Here is a 17,109-nt window from a genome sequence, read left to right as displayed (position 1 = left end):
GTGTCTCCACTTTCACTCTGCAGTCACTCAGGGAAAGGGGCCAGGGACCCAGGAGACCTGCTTTCTCAGTTGCCAGTTCCCAGGCTCGTCTCGCTGGGCGGCAGCTTCCTGTTTGCTTCAGGCGAACCCCAGGGGACCCTCCAGCTGGTAGGGCCCCACTTCCCTTTGGTCGGGTTGGGGTGGCTAGGAGGGGGAAGAGTGGGGCATTGGGGAATCGAGAGGGTGAGAAGGCTCCGTGTTCGCTAGCTCCTCACTAGCTCTCCAGCTGCCTCCCCTGCACTTTCCCGCTTAGGACACCATAGGGACGGGGCGGCTCAGTCGGGTAAACATCTGACTCTTGATTTCAGCTCAGGCTGTGATCTCACGGTTCATGGGTTCGAGCCTCGCGTCTGACTCTGCGCTGACAGTGCAGAGCCTGCTTTGGGATCCTCTCTCTCTCTCTGCCCCTCCCCTGCGCTCTCTGTCTCCCCAAATAAATAAACATATATATAAAAAAAGAACACTGTAGTGGTGTTTCCTCTACCTAAAATAAACACTCCACACCAAAATAAACACTCCACACCATGGCCTCCAAAGTCTGAGTGAGGCTGCACCTGCCTCCATTTCCCATCTCAACCCTCTACTACTCTGTCCCTCGCTCCAAACAAAGTCTTTGCACCTGCCGCTTTCCTTCCTGATCGCTCCTCAGCTTTTCACTTCACTGGCTCCTTTTTATCCCTCAGGCCTCAGATCAAATGTTATTTCCTCAAGGAGGCCTTCCCTGACCCTCCAGGTACCTTTGATTTCACACCCCTGTTTTATTTTTTTTCCCAGCGTTTGCCCCAATTCCCAAATACGCTTGTTTATTTGTTAATCTCTCAACTACTTCCTGCCCCAGGCTGTTCACTCTTCAACAACAGGAATCTTTACTGGCTTGTTCCCTGGCATCTAGTAGGTGCTCATTAAGTATCTGTTGCATAAAAATGTGAAAATTAATGAAGGGAAACCAGGCCAGAAGGGGGAGCACTCCCGCCATAACCGTTCTACCTCAATTGTAGGAAGCGTTGTCAATTACAGACCCAAGGGAAGAACCCTCCACAGGAGAGAATCATCCTCACAGGCCCTAACAGGAAAAGATGTACATTACATCTCCTACAAGAAATCGACCATCCCTGCAACTCAGCCAAAGAGAAACCATTATCATCCTGAATTCTTGCTTTTCTCCAACGAATTTTCATTCAATACAACCCCTCCCAACTTTTTTTTTTTTTAACACTTATTTATTTTTTGAGACAGAGAGCGGGAGCGGGAGAGGGGCAGAGACAGAGAGAGAGTCACAGATTCTGAAGCAGGCTCCAGGCTCGGAGTTGTCGGCACAGGGCCTGACGCGGGGCTCTCATGAACCGTGAGATCATGACCTGAGCTGGAGTCCGAGTCCGACACTTAACCAACTGAGCCACCCAGGCGCCCAGTTGGGATTCTCCCAACTTCTTCTCCATAAAATAACATCCCTCTCCTGTATTTGCTGGGCTAGCATATAGTTTTTGCTGTCCCTTGCTTATCCTGAATTGCAATTGTCTGCTATTCCCAAGTAAACTGTTTTTTGCTGGTAAGACAAAAACAACAAAAGGAAATTAGGAAGAGTAAAAGAAAACTTTCTCTTCACTTCTCTCTCATGCACTCAGTCACCAGGGCTAGTCCATTTTCATCCTAAGTATTTCTAGAATCAACTTCCTCCTCTTTGGGGGCTCTTCCCTTCCCAACCAGAACCAATTCAATAGCCTCCTTTGTGAGCTGTCTTCTATCTTTTGCTCTTTACCTACACTCTACACAGAAAGAACTTCCTTGGTATTAGTCATGTGCTCCTCCTGCTCAATACCCTTCAAAGGCTCCCAGGGCCTCAGGATAAAATCCAAGCCTGACAGTTGACTGGAGCCTTATTTATAGTCCCCATTTCATTTCCTTCCCAAGATACTCTGCCACACACAGAGGGAATTTGAGGGCAGTAAACTGCTTGGGATATATAAGCAGGAGTTAACCTGGCCTGATTTTTTTTTAATACTCTTTTTTTTTTTAAGTTTACTCATTTTTGAGAGAGAGAGAGAGAGAGAGACAGAGAGACAGAGAGAAAAACCCCAACGGGAGCTCAGCACAGAGCCCAATGCAGAGCTCAAACTCATGAACCACGAGATCATGACCTGAGCCGGAAACCAAGAGTCGGACGCTTAACCAACTGAGCCACCTAGGTGCCCCCAGATTTTTTTTTTTAAGTTTGTTTGTCTATTTAGTAATCTCTACATCCAACTTGGGACTCAAACTCATGACCCCGAGATCAAGAGTCTCACACTCCTCCCACGGAGCCAGCCAGGAGCCCCTAACCTGGCCAGATTTGCATTTTCTAAAACTCCCCCTGGCTGCAGGGTGGAGGGGAGATGAGAGGGAAGCCAGAGAGATCAGTAAGGAAAGTGTTCATTCATTTGTTTATTCACCAAATGTTTACTATGTGTGTGTGTTTTTTTTTTGTTTGTTTTCTAAATCAGGTACTGTGCCAGGTGCTGGCGAAATAGCAAGGGACTAGACAAAGTTCCCAACCCCATGGAGCTTTGATTCAAGTTTTGGGGACCTGGAAGGGTAAAGGGGGACAGGTAATAAACAAGTTAATCAATAAACAATTTCAGATGGTAAGAAATCATCTAATGGCAGACAGGTGATAGAGGGACCTACTTGAGACAGGATGGTGAGGGAAGGCCTCACCAAAGAGGTGTCTTCTGAGGTGGGGAACAGCTTGGTATGTTCAAATAAGATGTTTAGTTTCATTAGAAACTGTCATATTCCTGGGGCACCTGGGTGGCTCAGTTGGTTGAGCGTCCCACTCAATTTCAACTCAGGTCATGATCTCGAGGTTCGTGGGACTGAGCTGAACATCTGGCTCTGCGCTGAAGTGTGAAGCCTGGTTGGGATTCTCTCTCCCTCTCTCTCTCTCTCTCTCTGTCCCTCCCCCACTCTCTCTCAAAGTAAATAAAGAAAGAAAACTGTCACACTTTTTTTTTAAGTTTGTTTAATCTCTACACCCAACATGGGGCTTGAGCTTGGGACCCCAAGATCAAGAGTCACATGCTCATCCAACTGAGCCAGTCAGGCACCCCAGAAACCATCACACTCTTTTCCAGAGAGGCTATACCGTTTGCATTTCCCATCAGGAATGCAAGAGAACTACAGTGTTTCCGTATACGTACCTGCATTTGGTATTATCACTCTTTTTTTTTAAATTTTTTTTTTCAACGTTTTTTATTTATTTTTGGGACAGAGAGAGACAGAGCATGAACGGGGGAAGGGCAGAGAGAGAGGGAGACACAGAATCGGAAACAGGCTCCAGGCTCCGAGCCATCAGTCCAGAGCCTGACGCGGGGCTCGAACCCACGGACCGCGAGATCGTGACCTGGCCGAAGTCGGACGCCTAACCGACTGCGCCACCCAGGCGCCCCTATCACTCTTTTTAAATTTAATAAATTAAGCCATCCTGGGAGGCGTGTGGTGATTATCTCCTTGTGGTCTTAATTTGCATTTCCCTAATGGCTAACGATGTTGAACATCTTTTCATGCATAGATTTCCCACCTCTGACCTCAGTGAAATGTCTATTCCTGTCCTTCGCCCATTTTCAAATCGTAATTTTCTAGAAGATTTTAAACAGGGATGACATATCGGTTTTGCAAAGATCACTCTAATTGCTTTGAGAATTAACTGAAGGAGCCAAAAGGCGACACAGGGGAACAGTTAGGAGGCATTGTGGAAGTTCGGGAGATAGGTGGTGGGGCTGAAGAAAAAAGGGAGACCTTCTGGAATATTGTCCTTTGGAGGTAGAGCTTCCAGGATTTGGAGGCTCCTGGAATGTACTCCACAGCGGGAGAAACGGGTTTGGGAGAACGGGAATCAGGATACTGCACTTGTTTGAGCTGCCGGTCACCCGTCACCGTCTAAGGGAAGATGTCAGGTCGCCGGTGGCCAAGTTCATAGATAAAGAGACCTTGATTTAGGCCAGTGGCCCAGGGAGGAGAGGGATTTGCGAGGCACTGGCAGGGGGGAGGGGGATTAGAAGGGGATTAATGGTTGAGTATCAAGGTGGGGGTGGGGACGTGGAAGGTTCTGACTTCTCCAACGGATAAGGGGACCCCGGCGCCCAGAAAAGTTAAGCTGACCCAGCCCTGCCGCGGAGGTACAGGCAGGGGGTACATTACAATTCGCTGTAACGTAAGCCAGGCATCGGCAGCAGGGGACCAGGGGCCCATCTAGGGGCTGGCTGCGGGACTCGGGAGACACCGCGAGAGCTTCGCCTTCTTTAGGCTGAGGCCGGCGGGCGTCTCCGAGGAGGTGTAACTTGAGCAGAGTTTCCAAGTCACGCGGAAAAGCCAGAAGACCTTTGATGAAAGAACTTCGGGGTTTGAAGGACAAGCGCCCTTCTCGAACATCGCTGCCCAGGAAAGAAGGCGGGGAGGGGCGGGGCCTGGGGCCGCGGCCGGGCTCCGGCTCGGAAATCTTCGGCCCAGGCTCGGCAATCAACCTCCAGCTGCGGCCTGGGCCTGGAGCCCGGGGCCGATCCGGAAACAGCCGAGCGGATCCGGAAACAGCCGAGGGGACCCGGAAGGGGTGAGCGCCATCACCAGGGAGTGCTGGAACCCGCCGTTTGCGCGGAGGCGATGGCGGCAGCTGCGCCGGCGGTCGCTGGCGAGGATGGCCGGCGACGGCAACAGGGGGCCGGTACGTGAGGGCGCGTCCATGCACGCGAGGGGCGACGGAACCGGAGGCGGGGCCGAGCTCGGAGCCGGGGGACGGGGTGGTGAGGGGAGCCTGGAGAAAGGGGCGGGGCCACGCCGCCGGGAGAGAGAGGGGGCGGGGCCTGCGGCCACCGGAGGAGGGGGCGTGGTCTGGCGGGGCAGTGGCAGGTGAAAGGTGGGGTTCGGGGGGGGAGGGGCGGGGCCGTTGGAAGGGAGGGGTCTAGCCTGGAAAAAGAAGGGGGTGGGTGGGCGGGGCTCCAAGCAGCACGTGGCACGACGAGGTGAGAAGGAGGCGGAGGAAGAGGCGGGGTCGGGAGCGGGGCGGGGCCAGGCGAAGGTGCGAGGATCGCGGCTGCGGTACTAGGTGGCAGGACTTGCAGATTTCGTAGTCTGGGGTATGGGGAACGTGGGAGTGATGGGAAAAGAAGTTGACTCCTGTCCTCCACAGCGCCGGACCCCCATTCCCAGGAGGGCGCGAAGGCTGAGGCCGAGTCAGAGGAGCTTGGCCGGCTTCGGGCGGAGCTGGCAGGCGCCCTGGCGGAAATGGAGACCATGAAGGCTGTGGCGGAGGTGAGCGAGAGCACGAAGGCGGAGGCTGTGGCTGCGGTGCAGCGGCAGTGCCAAGAGGAGGTGGCTTCTCTGCAGGCCATCCTGAAAGGTGAGGCAGGACTCTTCCCAGACTCCCTGGCGGCCCCCTAAGAGGGAAATGCATGACAAGAAAGGGGTAGATAAGCTGTGGGTAGGTTAGCACGGCTGCCGAGCACAGGACAGGCCTAAGGGCCCAGAGGAAGGGGTCCCCCTTTCTGATTTGGACAGAGGTCCTGCCTGTGCTAGAAGCAGTTCTGTGACTTCACTAACTTTAGCTCCGAGCCTCTGCCTGTACCCTTGCCTGGTGTCATTTCTTGTCCCTCACCGATGACTGATCAACCCTGAAGATGAGCAACTTTTCAGTTCCTGGAACCGGCCTCATGTAAGCCCCTGGGCTTCAGACTCCTCTCTGGGCCCAGTCTCTGTGAGTCTAACCCTCCGGTTTCCTTCCTTCCTCAAGCACCCCTACATTTGCACTGTCTCACACATGTTCAGACTTCCCTCCCTCCCTCCCATTCTCTGTACTTGAGATGCACCAGCTCACCGGGCCCCAGATCTTCCAGCCTCTGTTCTTTTTTTTTTTTTTTTAAATTTTTGTTTAACGTTTATTTATTTTTGAGAGAGTGAGACAGAGCATGAGTGGGGGAGGGACAGAGAGAGGGGGGCACACAGAATCCAAAGCAGGCTCCAGGCTCTGAGCTGTCAGCACAGAGCGGCACAAGGCTCGAACTCACGGACCGCGAGATCATGACCCGAGCGGGAGTTGGATGCTTACCCGGCTGAGCCACCCAGGTGCACCCATGCCAACCTCTGTTCTTATTTCCCCCTTGTCCTCTAGTCTGAGTCCAGAGTCTCTGAAATAGTCTCCAGCCCTGTCCCACCCCTCTGCTTCTGTGGCCCCTGCTGGAGTGAAGCTCTTGACAGCTCCCCTGGATGGTGCCCCAGCCTTCTCACAGGTCCGACTCTATAGTCTGGCCTTGACATTGGCTTCCAGAGTAAACTTCCTAAAATTCCCATCTCACCGAGTCATTTCCTTTTCTAATAACCACTGCTGGCTCCAGACTTCTCTGGGGCCGTACTTCCTGCATTTCAGGCGTCCACATAGCACCTGTGTGCCATGGCTGTCTCATACAACCTACTCTGTCATCTACTTAGTATTCGTTCTTTAGATAGACCGTTTTGTAAAAACTTGCATACATTTATTTAAGTTTGCTTATTTTTTTGAGAGAGAGAGGGAGCCAGAGCAGGGGAAGGACAGAGAGAAAGAGAGGGAGAGAGAGGATCGCAAGCAGGCTCTACACTGACAGCAACGGGTCGTGAATTCACGAAACATGAGATCATGACCTGAGCTGAAATCAGGAGTCAGATGCTTAACTGATTGAGCCACCCAGGCGCCATGCGTACGTTTATTTTAAAAGAAACTTCCATGATACCTGGATGGGTGCCTGGGTGGCTCAGTTGGTTAAGCGTCCGACTTGAGCTCAGGTCATGATCTCGTGCGTGGTTCGTGAGTTTGAGCCCCATGTCAGGCTCTCTGCTGACAGCTCAGAGCCTGGAGCCTGTTTCAGATTTTGTGTCCCCCTTTTTTTGTGCTCTCTCTCTCTCTCGAAATGTAAATATCAAAAAATTGTTTAAAGAATAATAAAAGAAACTTCCATGGTACCTGGTTGACTCAGTTGGTAGAACATGTGACTTTTTTTTTTTTTTTGAAGTTCATTTATTTCTTTTGGGAGAGAGAGCGAGTTGGGGAGGGGCAGAGAGGGAAGGAGACAGAGAATCCCAAGCAGGCTCCGTGCTTTCAGCACAGAGCCCAACGCAGGGCCCGATCTGATTGCAGGAACTGTGAGCTCATGACCTGAGCCCATACCAAGAATCAGACGCTTAACCACCCGAGTCATCCAGGTGCCCTAGAACATGTGATTCTTGGTCTCAGGGTTGTTTGAACCCCATGTTGGGTATAGGATTACTAAAATAAATACGTCTAAAAAAAATAAGTAAGTAAAAAATAAAAGAGGGGTGCCTGGGTGGCTCAGTCATTTGGGTGTCCAACTTTGGCTCAGGTCATAATCTCGCGGTTTGTGAGTTCAAGCCCCGTGTCGGGCTCTGTGCTGACAGCTCAGAGCCTGGAGCCTGCTTCGGATTCTGTGTCTCCCTTTCTCTCTCTACCCCTCCCCAACTCATGCTCTGTCTCTCTCTCTCTCTCCCAAATATAAATAAACATTAAAAACAATAAAAAATAAAACTTCCTGTCTGTATAAGAGAAACCAAGGGTGTCCTAAATATGATAATACAGGTTTCCCCCACTATATAAAAGTAGAGTATTCCAATGGAAATTTTCTAAGCCAAAATAGCATGTAAAGTGAAGAAACAATTACCATTAATTGACGTGGAAAATTGTTCGAGTGGTCCCAGACCCAAAAAATAGCCCCCCTCAGGTTTTTCTGATCCTGTAGGAGACGTTTGGCTAATGAATGCCCAAAATAAATGGAGATAAAAGCACGGGTGACCATAGACACAGTTCGAAGCTTTGATGCCCCCAGAGGCTGAGTGTAGTGCCCTGGGAGCTTGCTGGGGCCACTCTTGCTGTTCCGGATATGTGCTGCCTCTGCCACGGATCCCTGTAAAACAAACACTACACGCTGTTTTCACTTTTTGTCTGTTTTATTTGTTTATTTTTTGTAAAAGTGAAAATCTTTGATTTCTCCTGGTAAAAGCAGGTAGTAATGTAGGATTATTGTAAAAACAAAGTGGTATAATGTGAACTTTTGAAAAGTGGGGCACACCTGTAGTTGTCACGGTCACGATCATCATCCTAGTTAACGTTTATTGAGCACTTACTGTGGGCCAGGCTCTGAGTTAAGTACTTTTTTTTTTTTTTTTAAGTTTATTTTTTTTGTCGGAGAGGGGCGGAGAGAGAGAATCCCAAGCAGGCTCCGTGCTGTCAGCACAGAGCCCGACGCGGGGCCCGAACTCATGAACTGTGAGATCGTGGCCTGAGCTGAAGTCGGACGCTTAACTGACAGAGCCACCCAGACGCCCCTCACATAAAAGGTTTTTAAAAAGCCTTTTTAAAAAACGCTTAAAAAAAAAAAAAAAATTAAAAAGTGGCCCCGTTCCACCCACCATCACCTCTACCTCCCACTGACCTGTAGGATAAATCCGAACCCTTTGGTAGGGCGTGCACGGTCTCAAGAGCCATGCCCTGCCACCCTGTCCCCGCTTTCCAGCACGTCTCTGCGGGGGCCTTCACCCCAGCTCTTGCGACATGCCCACCGTGCCCCCGATACCCCATCTACTTTCCCACCTCTGAGCCTCTGCTTGCACCGGTGCTGTGCTAATGTGTCCTTCTTTCCGCCACCTGCTGGTGTCCTCTCGTGGCCAGGCAGGCGGAGTGAAGAGCTCCGTGCTCTAGGATCCACAAAGCCCGGAGTGGTCTTCTTGGGGATGTTCTCCCGCTGCTTTGTCACTATTTCCGCAGCTTCCTTCCCCGTCGGAACGTGGGCTTCTGGCGTCCGGGTTTGTGATCGATTCGTTTCTCTAGTTCCAGAGCCCCACGCGGAGTCTGGTCCAGAGTAAGAACGTACTACTGTCGTTGGAGGTTGATCGTTATTGGTACATATTAACAGGAGTAGATATCGTCTCTTCAGCATTTGTTATGCACCGGGAGGAGGGCTGAACACCTTCCAGGTGTCATCTCATTTGATAACCCAGCGGGGTAATCGTAGTGTCCCCGCTTTGCGGCAGAGGACCCCGGCGCAGAGGCTCACGACCCGGGGCCGTCTGTCCACAGAGCCCACAGTCTCCATCGCTGCGGTGAATTGCCTCGCAGAGAGCGGCAGTGATAGAGCACCCCCTCCTCACCCCCAGGGAGGGCCAGCGCGCTGACCCTCCCTCTCCGCTGCCCTTCCTGCCCCTCCAGACTCCATCAGCAGCTATGAAGCCCAGATCACTTCTCTGAAGCAGCAGCAGCAGCAGGACTGTGAGGAGAAGGAGCGGGAGCTGGGGCGCCTGAAGCAGCTGCTGTCCCGGGCTCACCCCCTGGACTCCTTGGAGAAGCAGATGGAAAAGGTTGGGGTGACCTCCCCCGGCCCCGGGATATAGAAAGATGCTGAGGCAGTCAAGGTGACCACGGGGCACAGGGATTGTCGGGCAGATCGTTGGGAGCAGGGCACCCAGCCATAATTCTGGGTGTGGCATGTACTGGCTCCAGACTTGGCAAGGTCCTGGCCCTGCCACTTTCTGGAGGGCTGGCCAGGTTTGTTTACTTCCAAAATGAAGGAGATCGTGTAGGCGGAAGGGAGCTGACACTTCAGGACAGCTTTCACACACAAGGCACTGTGATAACTGCGGGCCAGACCCCGTCTTTCCCCTGAAAGAGAGCTCCGTTAGACCCATTTCACAGATGAGTAAGGTGAGGTTTGAAGGAGTTCAGTGGGTCTCCCCAGGCTGTGCGCATAAAAAAAGCAGAGTGGGAATTTCAAAACCTAGGCCCCCAGGCTGTGCGCATAAAAAAAGCAGAGTGGGAATTTCAAAACCTAGGCCCCCAGGCTGTGCGCATAAAAAAAGCAGAGTGGGAATTTCAAAACCTAGGCAGTCTGGTTCTAAAATGTTTGTCTAGGCGGTCTGGTTTTTGTTCTTAATCTCTATGGCGCATCGCCCCCCCCCCCCCCCATTACTACTGGTGTCATTAACAGGGGGTGGGAGCTGATTTGCTGATCTTTCAAAGCAAATTCGCATCGTTCCCTCATTTCATGCACGAGGAAACTGAGGCTCGGGAAGTGTAGTAACCGGCCTGGGTAGAAAGACAAAATCAAAATAGGAGTCCAAGAAAGGAGGCTTGTGACGCACGGCTTGCAGGCAGAGGCTGCTGCTCGTGCTCGAGTGTTGCTGGGGAGCAGTTACACAGGGCGGTGAGGGAGAGGGCTCTGCAGGGTGGAGGCCTGGTGCGGCGAGCAGAAGCACAGGGGGCCTAGAGACATGGCAGTTCAGCCCCGGCCCGCCTCCTGCGTCCTGCCGTCGTCCACCCAACGCATGGCATCCGCACAGCGTATACTCCCGGGCTTCAGATGGGACCGAAGTGTTTTGTCTGGGCCATGCGGGCCTCCCCGGCCTGTTGCAACTGTTCCCGCAAGGGATTTGGAGGGTTAAGCTGAGCTTGCTTGAGACAGGATTTTGAGTGATTCAAGAGGCAGAAATGGCATGGATTGGAAGAGGATGGGTAACCGGCAGATTTGAGTCTTGGACAGCTGGGTAGGTGACCTAAAGCCCAGAGGAGGAGAAATGTTGTCGTGAGTGGTTCAGATTTGGCTGTACTTGGATAGAGGAGCCTGTGTGACATTCAGGGATGGCCAGAGACCATTGCCTTGGCTGTGCAGGTTCAGCAGGATCCCAAACCTGAAAGCAGACCAAAAAGAAATTGCTAGCAATGTGGGGGTGATGGGACTAAAGGACGTACAAGTTAGGATGAAATTTGAAAACCCAAACCAACAGTGGCTGAAATAAGATAGAAATTTATTTTCCTTACAGTCCACAGGTAGACATTCTAGGACTGATGCCAGGTCAACAGGTCACTAGGAACCCAGATTCCTTTTAGGTTACTGTCTTGCCGTAGGTAGCTTATTGCCTCATGGCCCAAGATGACTGCTGGAGTGCCAGCCATTATGTCCACATTCTACCCGGCGAGGCGGAGGGGGAGGAGTAAAGAAAAGCCCACCCTCTCCCTTTAAGGAGTTGCCCTGGAAGTTTGCATTTACATCTCCTTTGCTGGAACTTGGTCGAGTGGCCATGCTTAGTTACAGGGAAGGTGAGAAATGTGGATGGTGTTGTAGGATTTAGGGCACGCGCCCAACTATAAATGCAAGCTTCTGTGATAAAAGAAACAACTGAAAATGGATGTCGGGGAAGGAGAGAATGAGCGAGTGGGCACCAGGAAGATAGTCGCGACTTTGGCTTCTTTACCTGCCGTGTGACCTGGGCAAGTCGCATAAGCTCCCGGAGCCTCTGTGTTTTTCTCTTTAAAATGGGGAGGCCCGGCACCCTCTTGGGAGGATTAGAAGGGCTGACGAGCTTGGAGAGAAGGCTCAGAACAGACCCTAGGGGTCCAGTAGTCGGGAGGGGGACGGCTGCTGCCCAACCTCCCTTCCTCCAGGCCCACGAGGACTCGGAGAAGCTTCGGGAGATCGTGCTGCCCATGGAGCAGGAGATTGAGGAGCTGAAGGCGAAGCTGCTCAGGGCGGAGGAGCTCATTCAAGAGATCCAGGTGAGGGGGCGGCCGGGGGGTTGCTGCGGGAAGAGGGGGCGCCGCAGGACCCCGGCCCCCCAGCCTCTTCCCTGCCCCTTCCCCTAGAGACGGCCCCGGCCTCCCCCCTCCTTACACGGCTCCGCGGAGTTGCTGCCCCTGTCCCGGGACCCGTCGCCCCCGCTGGAGCCTCTCGAGGAGCTGAGTGGAGACGGGGGCGCGGCGGCCGAAGCCTTCGCCCACAACTGTGACGATAGCGCTTCCATCTCTTCCTTCTCCCTCGGTGGCGGGGCCGGCAGCACGTCCCTGCCCCGCAGCCGCCAGGGCCTGAGCCCCGAGCAGGAAGAGACCGCCTCTCTGGTGTCCACGGGCACCCTGGTCCCCGAGGGCATCTACCTGCCCCCTCCTGGTTACCAGCTCGTCCCGGACAACCAGTGGGAGCAGCTGCAAATGGAGGTGAGTGGAGGGGGCGGAGCGGCCTGCCCACGCGCTCGCATCCACCTCCCCCTTCCCCGGACGCTCCCCGGGCACCCCCTGTGTCCACCCCTGGAGCTCGAACTGGGGCTCAGGCAACAGAGGCAGGCTGGCCGGTTGAGAGATGCCCGCCCCCCCCCCCCCCCTCACCCCACCGAGATGTAGAAGGCAGGCCCGAGGGGCATGGTGAGGAGGGCAGGCCTCCGCTCGGAGGCTGAGACCGAGGCCGGCATCCGTGGCAGGGCCGGCAGCTGCAGAAGGACCTGGAGAGCATCAGCCGAGAGCGGGACGAGCTGCAGGAGGGTCTGAGACGGAGCAACGAGGACTGCGCCAAGCAGGTGGGCCCCGCTCTGCCGCGGCCCCGGCAGGGCCCCCCCGGCGGCGGCCTGCCTCCCGGCCCCGACCTCACCCTCACCTCCTTCCACCCACAGATGCAAGTGCTCCTGGCCCAGGTCCAGAACTCAGAGCAGCTGCTGCGGACCCTGCAGGGGACCGTGAGCCAGGCCCAGGAGCGGGTTCAGCTGCAGATGGTGAGGGCTGGGGGCCGGGCACGAGGGAGAGGAGCGTGACGGGGATTGGCCGAGAGGGGCACGTGGAAAGGTCAAGACACCTGTCCTGCCCCGCCCCCCGGCGGCTCAGGCTGTGCCCTGGAGTTGGTGTCGGTCGGGCGCGCCGAGGGTTTCCAGGGCACCGGGCGCTGCGGTCAGAGCAAGGGTTCTGCGTTCGCACGGGGCCCCCCACGCACCAGCTCGGTGATCCTGAGCCGACCCCACGAGCTTGGAGCCTCTGCCTCGGCTCCTTGAAATCGAGATGGTGGGACCTGGCGTGCACAGTCGTGCGGCTTAAAAGCAAGGCTTGCAGAACCGGATACTCCCCGAGCCCAGCCGGGAAACGTACATGATTCTCCCGGGCCAGGTGTAGACAGGAAGGCGCGCTGTGGCCGAGCCGAGAGGACCGCAAAGGGCGCCGCTGCCCCTCGGCTCTGTGACCGGAGCCACATGGGAACGCGGGCTCGGTGCTGCCAGGTTTTCTGATTTGTCAAGAGAAGCCAGAAGCCTGGGTATTTGCGTGCTGTCTCCTGACGTTTAAAGTTGACAACTAATTAAAAAAAATTTTTTTAACGTTTATTTTTGAGAGAGAGAGCGCGCGCGCGTGTGCATGCGCAAGTGGGGGAAGGGCAGAGATACAGGGAGACACAGAATCCGAAGCAGGCTCCAGGCTCCGAGCTGTCAGCACAGAGCTTGACAGGGGGCTCGAACCCATGAGCCGCAAGATCATGACCCGAGCTGAAGTCAGACACTTAGCCGACTGAGCCACCCAGGCGCCCCTAAAGTTGGCACCTAATTGAAGCTTAAAAACAACCAAAAAAAAGTACGGACCAAATAAAACACTCGAGGTGGCCCGCCACTTGTGACCTCCAAGCCACCGAGGCAGGTGTATAAAGGGGATGCCTGCGTGGCTCGGTCGGTTGAGCATCTGACTCCTGATTTCGGCTCTGGCCGTGATCTCACGGTTTGTGAGTTCGAGCCCCACATCGGGCTCTGTGCTGATGGTGCGGAGCCTGCTAGGGATTCTGTCTGCCTGTCTCTCTGTCTCTCTCTGCCCCTTCCCATTCACGCTCTCTCAAAATAAAAAATTAAAAGAAGAGTGTATAAGACGCTTGGGCGCCAAAGGCACTTAATAAAGGGTGCTTCTTCCTTTCTCAGCAGCAGAGGGTGTCAGGAGGGGGGGGTCAGGGTTTGGCCTCACGGGGCTCTGGCGACACCCTGTCCCCCTCATCCCCCTCATCCCCCTCCTACTGACTATGCATCCCCAGGCAGAGCTGGCCACATCACACAAGTGCCTGAGCCACGAGGTAAAGCGGCTGACTGAGGAAAACCAAGGACTCCGGGCCGAGCAGCCGCTGTCTTCAGCCCCCCGGGGCCTGGAGCAGGATGAGGGTCACGAGGAGTCACTGCCCAGCTTGGTGCCGGTAAGGGGAGTGTGGGTGCTGACAGCCCGGGGGCCACCCTGCTGGCCCTTATCCTCCACGCATAGCAGAGCATTGGCCTGGGACCATACCCCCTTCCCAGCCTCGGTGTAAAGAGAAGATGAGTTTGCAGAGCGCTTGACGTGAAGGAGGCAGTGATTTGACTGTTGTTGTTGTTGTTGTTGTTGTTGTTGTTGTTGTTTAATTTTTAATGTTTATTTTTGAGAGAGAGAGAGAGACAGAGCGAGAGTGGGGGAGGGCAGAGAGAGAGGGAGACACAGAACCTGAAGCAGGCTCCAGGCTCCGAGCTGTCAGCACGGAGCCCGATGTGGGGCTCGAACTCACGAACTGTGAGATCACGACCTGAGCTGAAGTTGGACGCCTAACCGGCTGAGCCACCCAGGCGCCCCTGGTTTGTTATTTTGAAGTGAGAGCCACAAAACTGAATTCATCGTCATCTTGGTTTATTACCAAGCTGTGTTCGTTGACTGTGTTCGCCAAGTTGTGCGTGGCTCTGTGGACCGAGTTCATTAGGAACCTGAAGGTCACCCGGAACCCTTGCCCACCCTGAGAGCTACGGCCTCTGCCTCCTTCCGTGCGCCCCCGTAAGCCCCTGGGTTCTGTTTCTGCCGTCCTGACCTTTGATTGAACTGAGGGTAATCCTACAACTGGGTGTCCCCATGGGACTGTGGGGGACTCTCAGTGTCTCTGAGATCCTGGTGGATCCCCTGTCGTTCTCTTGCTCTCTTTTGGTATCATTTTTGTTGTTCTACATGCGCGTCTGTCCAAATAGCGCAGTGCTTTTGTTTTCCGAGCATTACAAAACGGTGTCCCGCTCTAGGCAATTTTCGGGAACTTTCTTCCCTCAGCGCCGTGCCGGCGGGTCCCTCCAGCCCTGGCGGTGTGGCCGCTGTGACGTGTTCACTGCCGGCTCTGTCCGTCCGCTCTCCTTGGGAGCGGCCACGGGGGTCCTTTCCCCTTTTCAGTTCCCTCCCGCCGTTCCTTTGTCCCCTTCCCCGCCCCGTCCCCGTCGGGCTGCTGGCCCGCCGGGCAGGTGACCGGCCTCCCTTGCAGGAGCTGCAGCAGCTGGTGCACCACACGAGGCAGGAGGCGCGGGCCCAGCAGCAGGCCCGGGAGCACGAGGCTGAGCGCCTCCGGATTGAGATCGTGACGCTCCGGGAGGCGCTGGAGGAGGAGACTGCGGCCAGGGCCAGCCTGGAGGGCCAGCTGAGGGTGCAGCGGGAGGAGACAGGTGAGGGCGGAGGAGGGGAGCCGCCCCGGCCTCGCCCCCGGGGAGGCTGACCTCCCCACAGGGGAGCACCCGGGCAGCAGATGGGGAGAGAGAGGAGACCACGTAAGAACAAGCCTTGACCTCTCTTTTTTTTCCTTTCCATGCAGAGGTGATGGAGGGTGAGTATGGGCTGGAGCCTGGCCCGGGCGGTGGGGGGGGCAGGGCAGGGAGGGTGCGGGCCTGACGTCCGGCCCCTGCCTGACTTCCCAGCCTCCCTGTGCAGCCTGAGGACGGAGATGGAGCGGATCCAGCAGGAACAGAGCAAGGTGAGGCTGGACTCCGGGGCCAGACTCCGTGACGGCGGGAGGGGCGGCAGCGTGGAGACCCCCGCCGGCCTCTCCCGCCCTTTCTGTCGCCTTTAGGCCGGGTGGCAGGAAGGCCCCGAGGTAGCCACCGGGCTCCGGCCTCACAGAAGAGGTCAGGGTCGGGGACGGTGTGGAAGGGGCACCCCTGGCCAGGCATCTTGTTTCCTTGGCCGCACGCCGTCCCATCTGGTGCCAGCCCCAGCTCTGCGTCCTGTCCCCCCAGGCCCAGCTCACAGACCTCCTCTCAGAACAGAGGGCCAAGGTGCTGCGGCTGCAGGCTGAGCTCGAGACCAGTGAACAGGTGCAGAGGGATTTTGTACGACTGTCCCAGGCCCTGCAGGTACAGTGTGTCCCCTTCCCATCAGGCTGGCATGATCCAGGTGGCTTGTTCTAGATCCTGCGAGGACAGCCTTCCAATTAGGGGAGTTCCCTTCCTCTTCCCGAGGCCGGCGTCCTCCTCTCCTCTGAGTTATTGCCCAAAAGAAATTGAAGGCCGTGTGCGTCTGTCTTTGGACACGTGGAGTCCTTGGCCCAGAGACTGGCATGCCACGTGTGGCATATTGTGTCAGCCCCACCTGCCCAGCCTGCGCTGCATCAGGCCACTCTGTCAGGACCCATTTCTTCCCCTGGACCCACTTTCACTGTGGGTTGGGAAGATGGGGCGCCTGGGCGTACCGGTCCCGGGCCCTCGCCCCTTGGAGGGCTGGCAGGGGGGGCGGGGGCTACGTTTCCCCGCCAAGCACCCTTCTCCTGCCTCGCCGGGCCCCACAGGTGCGCCTAGAACGGATCCGCCAGGCCGAGAGTCTGGAGCAAGTGCGCAGCATCATGGATGAGGCGCCCCTCAGGGACATCAGGGACATCAAGGACACCTGAGGGGCTAGCACCCACCCACCCCGGGGGAGACTGCCTTTCCCCACTCCTGAACCAAGAGGCCTGGGCTGTGGGGGTCTCGGGATAGTGTCTTCATCCTCTCCAAGCCTAGGGGTGAGGTGCCGGGGCCGCCGCTTCCCTGTCTCTCTAGCGCCTCCTCCCAGGGGTGGCTGGCCTCCTGCCCCCAAGGATGACACCCGGGTGGAGTCCCAGCCCCCTCCGGGAACCAAAGGTGCAGGCTTAGCCCTGCGGCCTCCCGGCTGCCATGCTGCCTCCTGGGTCCTGGTCCTCCTGCCGCCGTCTCCTGAGCCAGAGTAATAGCCACATCGCTTCCCCGACGCACAGCCGAGCTGTGAGCGGCAGCTGGGGGCCTCTGGCGCGTGGCCACGGGTCCCTCCACCCGCGCACCCCGGGACGGGCAGCTGCTCTCTGGACCGCATGACACTAAGATGCTTGTCCCCAGGGGCCCAACCCAGGCCCCAAGATGTGCACAGAGGCAAGGCCAGACTTTTCTGTCATTTATTTTCAATAAATAAGCAGCTCAGCTCAGTCCGTCGCCTTGTCCCTGCGAGCCCCCGTGGGGTTGGGGAGGGGAGGTTTTCCAAGAGCAGGAGGGAGGGAA

General features: G+C 55.7%; 1 protein-coding gene across 2 annotated transcripts; it reads left to right on the top strand.

Moving 5' to 3' along the window:
- The first annotated feature begins 4,499 nt into the window (after positions 1-4,499).
- Positions 4,500-17,045, top strand: RABEP2 (rabaptin, RAB GTPase binding effector protein 2). 2 transcript variants are annotated; one of them, XM_042921226.1, is made up of 13 exons: positions 4,515-4,735; positions 5,201-5,410; positions 9,260-9,408; positions 11,489-11,599; positions 11,687-12,034; positions 12,295-12,390; positions 12,484-12,582; positions 13,869-14,024; positions 15,096-15,273; positions 15,420-15,431; positions 15,523-15,578; positions 15,841-15,957; positions 16,389-17,045. In XM_042921226.1, exons 1-13 carry the CDS (start codon positions 4,675-4,677, stop codon positions 16,488-16,490), a joined length of 1,695 nt encoding a protein of 564 aa, XP_042777160.1. In that variant the 5' UTR covers positions 4,515-4,674; the 3' UTR covers positions 16,491-17,045. The 2 variants fall into 2 exon arrangements, with proteins under 2 accessions (XP_042777161.1, XP_042777160.1); XM_042921227.1 differs by lacking the exon at positions 16,389-17,045 and having other exon boundaries at positions 4,500-4,735; positions 15,536-15,578; positions 15,841-15,888.
- Positions 17,046-17,109: the final 64 nt, after the last annotated feature.

Source organism: Panthera leo, chromosome E3 (genome assembly GCF_018350215.1).
Source record: "Panthera leo isolate Ple1 chromosome E3, P.leo_Ple1_pat1.1, whole genome shotgun sequence".
NCBI lineage: Eukaryota > Metazoa > Chordata > Mammalia > Carnivora > Felidae > Panthera > Panthera leo.
This window is presented reverse-complemented; position numbering and strand designations above follow the sequence as displayed.